Below are 12,634 nucleotides of genomic sequence, written 5' to 3' on the forward strand. Positions count from 1 at the left end.
AGCTGGACACAGGACTCGAGGTGTGGCCTAACCAGTGCAGTGTACAGGGGCAGAATGACCTCCCTGCTCCTTCTGGCCACACTCTTCCTGATGCAGGCCAGGATGCCATTGGCCCGCTTGGCTGCCTGGGCACACTGCAGGCTCATGTTCAGCCTACCATCGACCAGTACCCCCAGGTCCCTCTCTGCCTGGCTGCTCTCCAGCCACTCTGACCCCAGCCTGTAGCACTGCATGGGGTTGTTGTGGCCAATGTGCAGAACCTGGCACTTGGATGTGTTCAATCTCCTGCCCTTGCACCCTGCCCATCTGTCCAGCCTGTCCAGGTCCCTCTGCAGAGCCTCTCTACCCTCCAGCAGATCAACTCCTGCCCCCAGCTTGGTGTCATCTGCAAATTTACTGATGATGGACTCAATGCCCTCATCCAGATCATGAATAAAGATGTTAAAGAGCACAGGGCCCAGCACTGATCCACCACTCTCTGGGCTCTGCCCTCCAGCCAGTTCCTAACCCATTGCAGTGTGCTGCTGTCCAAGCCAGGGGCTGACAGCTTGGCCAGCAGTTTGCTGTGGGGGACGGTGTCAAAGGCCTTGCTGAGGTCCAGGTAGACTACATCCACAGGCCTCCCCACATCCACCAGGCAGTCACCTGATCATAGAAGGAGATCAGGTTGGTCAGGCAGGACCTGCCCTTCCTAAATCCATGCTGGCTGGACCTGATCCCTTGGCCATCTTGTAAGTGCTGTGTGATTGCCCTCAGGATGACCTGTTCCATGATCTTGCCTGGCACTGAGGTCAGGCTGACTGGCCTGGATTTTCCAGGTTCCTCCATACGACCCTTCTTGTGGATGGGCACCACGTTGGCCAGCTTCCAGTCATCTGGGACCTCTCCAGTGAGCCAGTACTGCTGAAAAATGATGGAGAGCTTTCTAGTGATGCTCTACTTGTCTAACTCTGGCCTTAACATGGCGGGGGATTCAGTGCATGATCTGAGTGTTGCTCTTTGGCCAACTCTGAAGAGCCTTTTGATCCTTTTCTTTCCAGCTACAGTCGATGTGTCTTTGTCACTGCCTGAGCAGTCTGCAATAGCACTGAACTGGGATAAGTATAAACCAGACCAGCCTTTTAAAATGTATGTTCAAGAGGGGATTGGATGTGGCACTTGGTGCCATGGTTTGGTAGACATGAGGTCTTGGGTGACAGGTTGGACTTGATGATCTTTGAGGTCTTTTCCAACCTTATTGATTCTGTGATAAGCTGCTTCTTTGTCAGCAAGCCTGGTTAGACACACACACTCCTGTCCTCTGTCACTGTCACTCAAAGAGGACCAGAAGCAAGCCTACAACATAGCACCCTGCTCCAAATTTCAGTGACCCCATGCTCTCACCTGCAGTTTCCTGGCACTCTGCTCTTGACTGAGTTGTTTTTCAATCAGCTGCTGGTACAGCTTAGCTCTCAGCGTCCGCAGCGCGATTTCCTTGTTCAGCTGCTGTGATCGCTCCTGCTGGCACTCCACTGCTAGTCCTTCACAGAGGAATTCAAGAGAGCTCAGACCAAAAGCCCATTAGAACAAAGAACAAAGAAGCTGAATGAATTCTAACACATCAGACAAATGAAACCTTCCAGAGCACTGGTTTGTAGGGCCTTTCAGTCATTTTAACACACTGATGGCCAGAGCCATCAGCATGGTTTTAAACTCTCCACAGCTGTGCCAGGGCCTTTGTTCAGCACTGCAGAAAAGGCAGGGATACTTTAAAATCCTGTGAAGCAAACAAGTTTCTGACACTGTGTGGTAGTTTAGGCTGGGTGCCTCTTGCTGCTGCTACCACACAAGATACACTTTTGGTGCCTCAGGTGTCCAGCCCAGTGGGTGGACACAGGAAGCTGTGTATTTCATACCCATAATGTCCTGCTCCCTATAAATCCATCTGCAAGGTCTCACACTTCATCTTTCTTTCCTTGCTGCTCCTGTGGGAGATGCTCCCTATCTTGTAATGGAAGTGGAGTTATCTCAAGGCCTCTTAGGCCTGGCTAGGCCTAATACCAAAAGGAGAAGGGGGAAGGGCAATCTCAGATGTGGTCAGCTGAGATCAGCCTAACAGTGGAGGGGGGGGATGACTCCCCCCCATTACCAGACAGGGACCATCTCCATAGGAGTGGTGAGGGAAGAAAGAGGAAGTGCAGGACTCTGCAGGTGGGAGTGGGATAGGATAGGATGGGATGGGATGGGATGGGATGGGATGGGATAGGATAGGATAGGATAGGATAGGATAGGATAGGATAGGATAGGATAGGATAGGATAGGATAGGATAGGATAGACCAGGTTGGAAGAGACTGTAATGGGTTGGGGCAGACCCCCTCCCCACCACGCGCAGAAATAACAACTCAGACAAATGGATTGCAAAAGTGATGGAAAGTTTAAATAGAACGGTGAGTGCGTGCAGAAAAAACTAGAAACACAGTGACAAGAGAGAGAGAGACCCAAAAACAGACCCAGAGAAATCCCATCCCCACCTGGGGGTGCACCCAAACCCCCAGGGCTCCTCCTTCCCCCCCACACTGCTAGGCTAGTCTCAGCTGGCCAGATCTGAGACTGCCCATCCCCCCGTGGCCTTGGGCCTAACCAGGCCCATGGCCGGGAGATCTCCCCCCCCAATTACCAGGTGGCGAGGAGGAAGGAAAGAGGAAGTGCCAGACCCCGCCATGAGACTTATAGTGGTGCAAGGGATCATGGTAGGAAATAACCTAATTTCCTGTGTCCACCCACTGGGCTGGACTTCTGGACACAGGAAACACCCCTGTAGCAGGAGGGCACCCAGCCCAAACTACGACAGAGACCTTCGAGCTCATCGCATCCAACCTATCATCCAACACCACCTAATCAACTAACCCATGCAACCAAGCACCCCAGCAAGTCTCCTCCTAAACACCTCCAGTGATGGTGACTCCACCACCTCCCCAGGCAGCACATTCCAATGGCCAATCACTCTCTCTATGAAGAACACCCAAAGAGTGGCTGTCAATGGCTCCATGTCCCAGTGGAGGCCAGTGACAAGTGGAGTCCCTCAGGGATCAGTCCTGGGACCAGGCTTGGTCAACACCTTTGTGGGTGCCATGGACAGTGGCACTGAGTGCACCCTCAGCAAGTTTGCTGATGACACCAAGCTGTGTGGTGCAGCAGACAGGCTGGAGGGAAGGGAGGCCATCCAGAGGGACCTTGACAGGCTGGAGAGGTGGGCACAAGCCAACCTCATCAGGTTCAACAAGAGCAAGGGCAGGGTCCTGCATCTGGGTGGAGGCAATCCCAGGCACAAATACAGGCTGGGCAGTGACTGGCTGGAAAGCAGCCCTGAGGAGAGAGACTTGGGGGTGCTGGTGGACAAGAAGCTCAACAGGAGCTCTCAATGTGCACTTGCAGCCTGCAAAGCCAATCAGATCCTGGGCTGCATCAGGAGAAGTGTGGCCAGCAGGTCGAGGGAGGTGATTCTCTCCCTCTACTCAGCTCTGGTGAGACCCCACCTGGAGTACTGTGTCCAGTTCTGGAGCCCCTATTCCAAGAGGGATCTGGAGGTGCTGGAAGGTGTCCAGAGAAGGGCCACAAGGATGAGCAGAGGGCTGGAGTACCTCTCCTATGAGGACAGACTGAAGGAGTTGGGGCTGTTCAGTCTGCAGAAGAGAAGGCTCTGAGGTGACCTCATTGTGGCCTTCCAGTATCTGAAGGGGGCCTCCAAGAAGGCTGGGGAAGGACTTCTCAGGATCTCAGGTAGTGATAGGAATAGGGGGAATGGAATGAAGCTGGAGGTGGGGAGATTCAGGCTGGATGTGAGGAGGAGGTTCTTCACCATGAGAGTGGTGAAACTCTGGAATGTGTTGTCAAGGGAGGTGGTTGAGGCCCTGTCCCTGGAGGTGTTTAAGAGCAGGCTGGATGAGGCTCTGGCCAGCCTGATCTAGTGTGGGGTGTCCCTGCCCATGGCAGGGGGCTTGGAACTAGATGATCCGTGTGGTCCCTTCGAACCCTGAATGAAACTATGAAACTTCTTCCTCACCTCCAGCCTGAACCTCCCCTGGCACAGCTTGAGACTGTGTCCTCTTGTTCTGGTGCTGGTTGCCTGGGAGAAGAGACCAACCACCACCTGGCTACAACCTCCCTTAAGGTAGTTGTAGAGAGCAAAAAGGTCTGCCCTGAGCCTCCTCTTCTCCAGGCTAAAAGGGAGCAAGGCATTATGGGATGCAATACATAGCTTCCCGTGTCCACCCACTGGGCTGGACCCTCGGGACACCGGAGGTGTGTCTCATGTGGCAGCATCAGGGGGGGCACCCAGCCTGAACCACCACAGGGGTGTCTAAACAATACTGGCAAGTCTTGAACTTAATTATAAATAATGAAATACAGTTTAAAACAACCTATCTTTCCAATAAATGTAGTATTTATTTTCACTTCTCATTTCATAGTTTCATAGTTTCATAGTTTCATTCAGGGTTGGAAGGGACCACAAGGATCATCTAGTTCCAACCCCCCTGCCATGGGCAGGGACACCCCACACTACATCAGGCTGGACAGAGCCTCATCCAGCCTGCTCTTAAACACCCCCAGGGACGGGGCCTCGACCACCTCCCTGGACAACCCATTCCAGGGTTTCACCACTCTCATGGTGAAGAACCTCCTCCTCACATCCAGCCTGAATCTCCCCACCTCCAGCTTCATTCCATTCCCCCTAGTCCTATCACTACCTGATATCCTGAGAAGTCCTTCCCCAGCCTTCCTGTAGGCCCCCTTCAGATACTGGAAGGCGACAATTAGGTCACCTCGGAGCCTTCTCTTCTGCAGACTGAACAGCCCCAACTCCTTCAGTCTGTCCTCACAGGAGAGGTGCTCCAGCCCTCTGATCATCCTCGTGGCCCTTCTCTGGACACGTTCCAGCACCTCCACATCCCTCTTGTAATAGGGGCTCCAGAACTGGACACAGTACTCCAGGTGGGGTCTCACCAGGGCTGAGTAGAGGGGGAGGATCACCTCCCTTGACCTGCTAGCCACACTTCTCCTGATGCAGCCCAGGATCTGATTGGCTTTGCGGGCTGCAAGTGCACACTGAGAGCTCATGTTGAGCTTTTTGTCCACCAGCACCCCCAAGTCTCTCTCCTCAGGGCTATCCTCCAGCCAGTCACTGCCCAGCCTGTATTTGTGCCTGGGATTGCCTCGACCCAGATGCAGGACCCTGCACTTGCTCTTATTGAACTTCATGAGGTTGGCCTGTGCCCACCTCTCCAGCCTGTCAAGGTCCCTCTGGATGGCCTCCCTTCCCTCCAGCCTGTCTGCTGCACCACACAGCTTGGTGTCATCAGCAAACTTGCTGAGGGTGCACTCAATGCCACTGTCCATGTCACCCACAAAGATGTTGAATAAGACAGGTCCCAGGACTGATCCCTGAGGGACTCCGCTTGTCCCTGGCCTCCACTGGGACATGGAGCCATTGACAGCCACTCTTTGGGTGCGGCCATCAAGCCAGTTCCTTATCCATCTAGTGGTCCACCAATCAAACCCATGTGTCACCAGTTTGGACACCAGGATGTGGTGTGGGACAGTGTCAAAGGCTTTGCTCAGGTCCAGGTAAACGACATCAGTTGCTTGCCCCTCATCTATTAATTTTGTCACCTGCTCATAGAAGGCCACCAGGTTGGTCAGGCAGGATTTGCCCTTGGCAAAGCCATGCTGACTGTTCCAAATCACCTCTTCACTATTCTTTTGAGCGAGTAGTGACTCCAGGAGGATCTGTTCCATGATCTTTCCAGGCACAGAGGTGAGACTGACTGGCCTGTAGTTCCCTGGTTCCTCCTTCTTGCCCTTTTTGAAGATGGGGGCAATGTTTCCCCTTTTCCAGTCTGTGGGGACTTCACCAGACTGCCAGGACTTTTGAAATATAATAGAGAGGGGTTCAGCAACCTCATCTGCCAGTTCTCTCAGCACCCGTGGGTGTATCCCGTCGGGTCCCATGGACTTGAACACTTTCAGGTTCTTCAGATGATCACGAACCTGATCTGCACTTGATTTCTGGAGTGAGAAAAAGGAAACAGCTGTTTTCAGGTCACTACAGGAACTTCCTGTGCTAGAGAGATTCTGTATCTGGAGAGACAGAAGACCCCTGGATTTCAATAAAACCAAATCCTGAGGAAGACAGAGTGCTCCAGACTGTACACTACCTTGCTATCAACACATATTTCCCTTTGTGTTCAACACACAATGGCAGCATGCAGCACTGAATAATAATCTTCAAGCCTCCTTTTTTCCCCTCAGTCATGTAACTACACAGATTGCAGCTAGGCAAAGCATGCCCTGGGTTATCAATAGCTGCTAGTCTTGAAGGTACAGAGCACACAGCACAAATTATTTGCATCTTCCACCTCAGTCCTGTCACTCTCCATTTGTTCTTTCATCCTTCAAAAATGGTGCATTCATTAAACACTCCCTCTGAAGGCAGAAATGGTGTAACAGCAACCTGCTGACCACTGTGCCAGTGGAACATATCCCTTTTCTCACACAGGGCAAACCTGAGGGGGCTGCTTCCTTTTTGGATATAAGGCCACAACCTGCAAGCTCACTCTGAAAAATACTTCTTTGCTCTTCAGGATACAGATTTACAGAATACAGAGAGGGACCTGGGGGTCCCTCTGGTCGATAGTATCCTTCCAGAATCTGAAGGGGGCCTACAGGATGGCTGGGGAGGGACTTCTCAGGATCTCAGGTAGTGATAGGACTAGGGGGAATGGAATGAAGCTGGAGGTGGGGAGATTCAGGCTGGAGGTGAGGAGGAAGTTCTTCCCCAGGAGAGTGGTGAAGCCCTGGAATGGGTTGTCCAGGGAGGTGGTTGAGGTCCCATCCCTGGAGGTGTTTAAGAGCAGGCTGGATGAGGCTGTGGCCAGCCTGATGTAGTGTGGGGTGTCCCTGCCCATGGCAGGGGGGTTGGACCTAGATGATCCTTGTGGTCCCTTCCAACCCTGACTGATACTATGATACTATGATACGATGGAAGGCTGAACATGAGCCTGCAGTGTGCCCAGGCAGCCAGGAGGGCCAATGGCATCCTGGCCTGCATCAGGAACAGTGTGGCCAGCAGAAGCAAGGAAGTCATTCTGCCCCTGGACTCAGCACTAGTTAGGCCACACCTTGAGTCCTGTGTCCAGTTCTGGGACCCTTAGTTTAAGAAAGATGTTGACTTGCTGGAATGTGTCCAGAGAAGGGCAACAAAGTTGGCGAGGGGTTTGGAGCACAAGCCCTATGAGGAGAGGCTGAGGGAGCTGGGGTTGCTTAGCCTGGAGAGGAGGAGACTCAGGGGTGACCTTATCACTCTCTACAACTACCTGAAGGGAAGTTGTAGACAGGCATAGGTTGGTCTCTTCTCCCAGGCAGCCAGTACCAGAACAAGAGGACACAGTCTCAGGCTGCGCCAGGGGAGGTTTCGGTTGGATGTTAGGAAGAAGTTCTATACAGAGAGAGTGATTGCCCATTGGAATGGGCTGCCTGGGGAAGTGGTGGAGTCACCATCATTGGAGGTGTTCAGGAGGAGACTTGATGGGGTTCTTGGTGCCATGGGTTAGTTGTTTAGGCGGGTTGGATTGGTTGATGGGTTGGATGCAATGACCTTGAAGGTCTCTTCCAACCTGGTTTATTCTATTCTATTCCATTCCATTCCATTCCTTTCTATTCCTATTCTATTCTATCCTATTCTATTCTATTCCATTCCATTCCATTCTATTCTATCCTATTCTATTCTATTCTATCCTATCCTATTCTATTCCATTCCATTCTATTCCTATTCTATCCTATTCCTACTCTATCCTATTCTATTCCATTCCATTCCATTCCATTCCATTCCATTCCATTCCATTCCATTCCATTCCATTCCACTCCATTCCAATCCTATTCTATTTCCTGTGATTAGAAGCACCACAGATGGCCAGACTTACCTGTGGGAAGATGTACAACTCTCACAGCACTATCAGTTTTGTTAACATGTTGCCCTCCTGCTCCTTTGGCCCTGAAGGTATCGATACGTAAATCCTTGGGATCCACCTTAACATCCACCTAGAATCGAAGGCAATGACTAATTACAACCAAATATGTGAATGTCAATGATACTCAGTGTAAAAAAAACCAATCACTTCTCAAAGATTGCTCCTTCACAGCTGTTCCTGAGCAACAGCTATAATTACTGTACTTTAAAAGAACAAACTCAAAGTCAAGTGTTTCTACAATGCAAGTGATGCTTTAAATATTACACTGATTTTATCAAACTCTGACTCCAGGTCCTTCACAAACCAAGGAAAGTAGCAGGGGGGGGTGAGAGTGTGTGTGTGCGTGTGTGTCTGCATGTATCTGTGTCTGACTAACAGATAAAATCATCAAAACATTCCTTCTAAACAGCAGTGCAAGGATCTTGTCCGTGAGTCAAGCCCAAAATATTCTGGCAACTGTGCTGAAAAATATCTAAGTGAGGAAAGGTGAGTGTATGCAGATCCAAGTAAGTATTGCCCCACTGGAATTAGGAGTCCATGATGACCTGCACCATAGTCTGAGCTTAGTGGATGGGAAAGGGAAGTATTCCCTGTACTCAGCACTGGTTAGGCCACACCTCGAGTCCTGTGTCCAGTTCTGGGCCCCTCAGTTTAAGAATGATGTTGACTTGCTGGAATGTGTCCAGAGAAGGGCAACAAAGTTGGGGAGGGGCTTGGAGCACAGCCCTGTGAGGAGAGGCTGAGGGAGCTGGGGTTGCTTAGCCTGGAGAAGAGGAGGTTCAGGGGAGACCTTATTGCTCTCTACAGCTACCTGAAGGAAGGTTGAAGACAGGCAGGGCTGGTCTCTTCTCCCAGGCAACCAGCACCAGAACAAGAAGACACAGCCTCAAGCTGCACCAGGGGAGGTTTAGACTAGGTGTTAGAAAGAAATTCTCCATAGAGAGAGTGATTGCCCATTGGAATGGGCTGCCCAGGGAGGTGGTGGAGTCACCATCAATGGGGGTGTTTAGGAAGAGACTGGAGGAGGTGCTTGGTGCCATGGTTTAATTGATTAGGTGGTGTTGGGTGATAGGTTGGATTCAATGATCTCAAAGATCTTTTCCAACCTGGTCTATTCTATTCTATTCTATTCTATTCTATTCTATTCTATTCTATTCTATTCTATTCTATTCTATTCTATTCTATTCTATTCTATCCTATCCTATCCTATCCTATCCTATCCTATCCTATCCTAATTCTATTCTACTCTACTCTACTCTATTCTATGGTGTATTTCTGCAAAGCTGTTTCTGATGACCCATTTAAACATGTAAGGCAGAGAGCCAAGGACCATCACCTTCCAGAGACAGAGAACTTGTGCTTCACTTGCTGGGACTTGCAGAAGGAATTGATACTTGAGTGTCAATAAATCCCAAAACAGTAACAGTAAGATGGGTTTAAACAACACCTACTGCAATGCCAAAATGGATGAGCAGGGATACCTTGCCTTAACCCCCCTGATTTACAGCTAGTTACCTCCTCTGGCTGAGGGAGGACAATGACTGACATTGTCCCCGTGTGAATCCGCTGCATTCTCGAGGACAGGCCTGTCTCAGGGATGCGCTGGACTCGATGAGTCCCTCCTTCGTACTTCAGATGCCTGAAGACATCCTCTCCCGAAATATGAGCAGCAGCATGATGCAGCCCACCTAGGGAGGCAAATAATATGTGACCAGTACAGCACCTCAACACTGTGTTTAACTTAATTGCCTTGGTGGAATGCCTGAGGAACTACTGTACCTATCTCAGCCGGTGTGTAGTTCACAACGTCAAAGGTCCAACGTTTGTAGTCTGCATAGTTCTGGTACATCTCAAACATTTCTTTGGTGAACTGTTGGCAGATGTCTCCTAAAAATGGAAGGGCACTACAGCATGAGCAGCAGTTCATAAAATGGCAACCACTAGTTTTCAGGTTCAGCCATTAGACCAGATTAACACTCTTCTTTATGAAGTATACCATTAAAGTATAAAAAGGCACTAAGAATAACCCATAAGAGGTTTAATAAAGTCGGATGGATGTTTGAGGTAATCTTTACTATGGAGACTGTGCTGACCTCCAGTTGTTCTGCCAGCTGTCACTTCTAATACAACATGACTGCTGTCGTATTTTTCCTTTGGCACTAGATGCTGGAAAAGCTAAAAAGAGAGAAGAAAAAAGAAAGACTGTGATTATCTCCTTCATGGCTCTGTATCCCCCCTTAATCTAATTGGCACCCAGCCTTCACAACTGCCATAGCCTGAGCTCACACAACCACCTTCAGGCAAGCTAGGAAGTAGGACTGAAAACTGCCCAATGGCCATTGCAACTCAGTGAAGTCAGTGTGGCGATGGGATACTCCACTTTAGCTAGCATCCATGGGAAAGCTAGCTGAAAATTCAATCCTGCAGAGTCAGATGCCAGGCAACACACTCCAGCCCAAACTACCTACAGACACAAAGTTATTGGCCAAATCCAACAACCAATCTTTACATTAATCCTACTTTTCAGAAAGTCTCATTTCATATTGCTTCAATCTGAACACAGAAATGAGCCCAAACATAGAGCTCTCCACTGAATTAGAATCATAGAATCAATAAGGTTGGAAAAGACCTCAGAGATCATCAAGGCCAACCTGTCACCCAACACCTCAGGACTAACTAAACCAGGGCTTCAATTGCCACATCCAATCCCCTCTTGAACACCTCCAGGGATGGTGACTCCACCACCTCCCTGGGCAGCACATTCCAATGGCCAATCACTCTTTCTGCAAAGAACTTTCTCCTCACCTCGAGCCTAAACTTCCCTTGGCACAGCTCGAGATTGTGTCCTCTTGTTCTAGTGCTGGTTGCCTGGGAGAAGAGACCAACCCCTACCTGGCTACAACCTCCCTTCAGGTAGTTGTAGGCAGCAATAAGGTCACCCCTGAGCCTCCTCTTCTCCAGGCTAAGCAACCCCAGCTCCCTCAGCCTCTCCTCAGAGGGCTTGTGCTGGAGACCTCTCATCAGCCTCGTTGCCCTTCTCTGGACACGTTCAAGTGTCTCAATATCCTTCTTAGATTGAGGGGCCCAGAACTGGACAGCTTCTCTGCTTATAATTAATTCCCCCTCTCATGGGGTGCTGTAAGCTGAAAAGAAAATGAGCCTGCAATTTCCCATCAGAAATCTTTCAGGAATGCATGCTCTGCTGCCACAAACAGTTACAAGGATGTCAGGTCAGGTCTCAATAGCACAGACTGAACACTTTCAACATCTCCTCCAGCCTCTGCAGGCAGACAAGCAAGGCAACAAAAAAATGACTAAAACAATAAGCTTCTAAGACACAACTGTCAGTAAGAAGCTTCCCAATAATTAAAGTTGCCACTTCTTTTCAGGGAGAATACAGAAGCTGAACTTCTGTTGCATTAAAAACAAGTGTCAAAGTCTGTTGGCAAGATCACCAAGGAACATTTCTCTGACATCTTCATTTATCAAGCTGTATAATTTTACCTTGGGCTCACCTTTCTACACAGCATGTTGACTTTTTTATCCAGGGTTCCCTTCTCTTCTGATGCAAGCTCCAGAAGTTGTTTCTCATCTCTGCTGTCTAGCTCTGAATTCCAGCAAGAGGAACAGATGTTAGCCCATCGTGCCTAGCTTAGAGCAAAGCATATTACAGGGTCCAAAGACATGCACTGCAACACAGAAAAGCTTGCAGCTGCATTCTGTCAGCACAAAACATCAAGACAGCCCAAGCCAGGATCCATACTACTAACTAAATGATCCTATTTCTCACATGTGCTAGAAGGAGTAGCAGATAATGTACCCCTCAACCTCTGCCTTACAGCTCACAGTCTGTATCTGCTGGCCCCACCTGACAGCTGCTCTGGCTTGTACTGATGGTTATGTCACATAGATTGACACAACAATTCAGGGGTAAATCTGCAAAGAGATTTGACAAAGCATGTTGACAACATGCCTGCAAAACAGAAGTGCCTCAGTTTCCCTTATTACAAGTGCTCATGAGGAAATATTTTGTTACTGAACTTGCCCCAAACCCCCCAGATGTTGAACAATATCTATGTAACTCATAACGGTATCACAGTATCACCAAGGTTGGAACAGACCTCAAAGATCATCAAGTCCAACCTGTCACCACAGACCTCATAACCAGACCATGGCACCAAGTGCCACATCCAATCCTTTTTAGAACACCTCCAGGGATGGTGACTCCACCACCTCCCTGGGCAGCACATTCCAATGGACAATCACTCTCTCAGTGAAGACCTTTCTCCTCACCTCGAGTCTAAACCTCCCCTGGCACAGCTTGAGACTGTGTCCTCTTGTTCTGGCGCTAGTTGCTAGAGAGAAGAGACCAACCCCCTCCTGGCTACAACCTCCCTTCAGGTAGTTGTAGAGAGCAATGAGGTCACCCCTGAGACTCCTATTCTCCAGGCTAAACAACCCCAGCTCCCTCAGCCTCTCCTCACAGGGCTGTGCTCAAGGCCTCTCCCCAGCCTTGTTGCCCTTCTCTGGACACGTTCAAGTGTCTCAATGTCCTTCTTAAAGTGAGGGGCCCAGAACTGAACACAGGACTCAAGGTGTGGCCTAACCAGTGCAGCGTCCAAGGTCA

At 49.7% G+C, this 12,634-nt stretch overlaps 2 protein-coding genes across 6 annotated transcripts in view; one reads left to right on the forward strand and one right to left on the reverse strand.

The window, feature by feature from the left end:
* The window catches only part of MTRF1 (mitochondrial translation release factor 1), a 33,050-nt gene that overhangs the window by 9,092 nt on the left and 11,324 nt on the right, over positions 1 to 12,634 (reverse strand). For 4 of the 5 annotated variants that reach the window (XM_068166513.1, XM_068166512.1, XM_068166514.1 and 1 more), the window contains 6 exons: positions 11,523 to 11,614; positions 10,101 to 10,182; positions 9,787 to 9,894; positions 9,523 to 9,695; positions 7,960 to 8,077; positions 1,384 to 1,520 (listed from right to left, as the gene is read on the reverse strand). In XM_068166513.1, coding sequence (XP_068022614.1) covers positions 1,384 to 1,520; positions 7,960 to 8,077; positions 9,523 to 9,695; positions 9,787 to 9,894; positions 10,101 to 10,182; positions 11,523 to 11,614 — 710 coding nt within the window. Of the gene's footprint in view, positions 1 to 1,383; positions 1,521 to 7,959; positions 8,078 to 9,522; positions 9,696 to 9,786; positions 9,895 to 10,100; positions 10,183 to 11,511; positions 11,615 to 12,634 lie in introns of those variants that run through there. The other variant, XM_068166515.1, reaches the window with a different exon arrangement.
* NAA16 (N-alpha-acetyltransferase 16, NatA auxiliary subunit) overlaps positions 1,018 to 12,634 on the forward strand; it is a 109,417-nt gene continuing 97,800 nt past the window's right edge. Inside the window, exon 1 of the mRNA XM_068166508.1 lies at positions 1,018 to 1,128. The gene's annotated coding sequence lies outside the window, so the exon portion shown is untranslated. The remainder of the gene's footprint in view (positions 1,129 to 12,634) is intronic.

The sequence above is a fragment of the Melanerpes formicivorus genome, unplaced genomic scaffold (assembly GCF_026170545.1).
Source record: "Melanerpes formicivorus ecotype bairdi unplaced genomic scaffold, bMelFor1.0.p_v2 SCAF_101, whole genome shotgun sequence".
Classification (NCBI taxonomy): domain Eukaryota; kingdom Metazoa; phylum Chordata; class Aves; order Piciformes; family Picidae; genus Melanerpes; species Melanerpes formicivorus.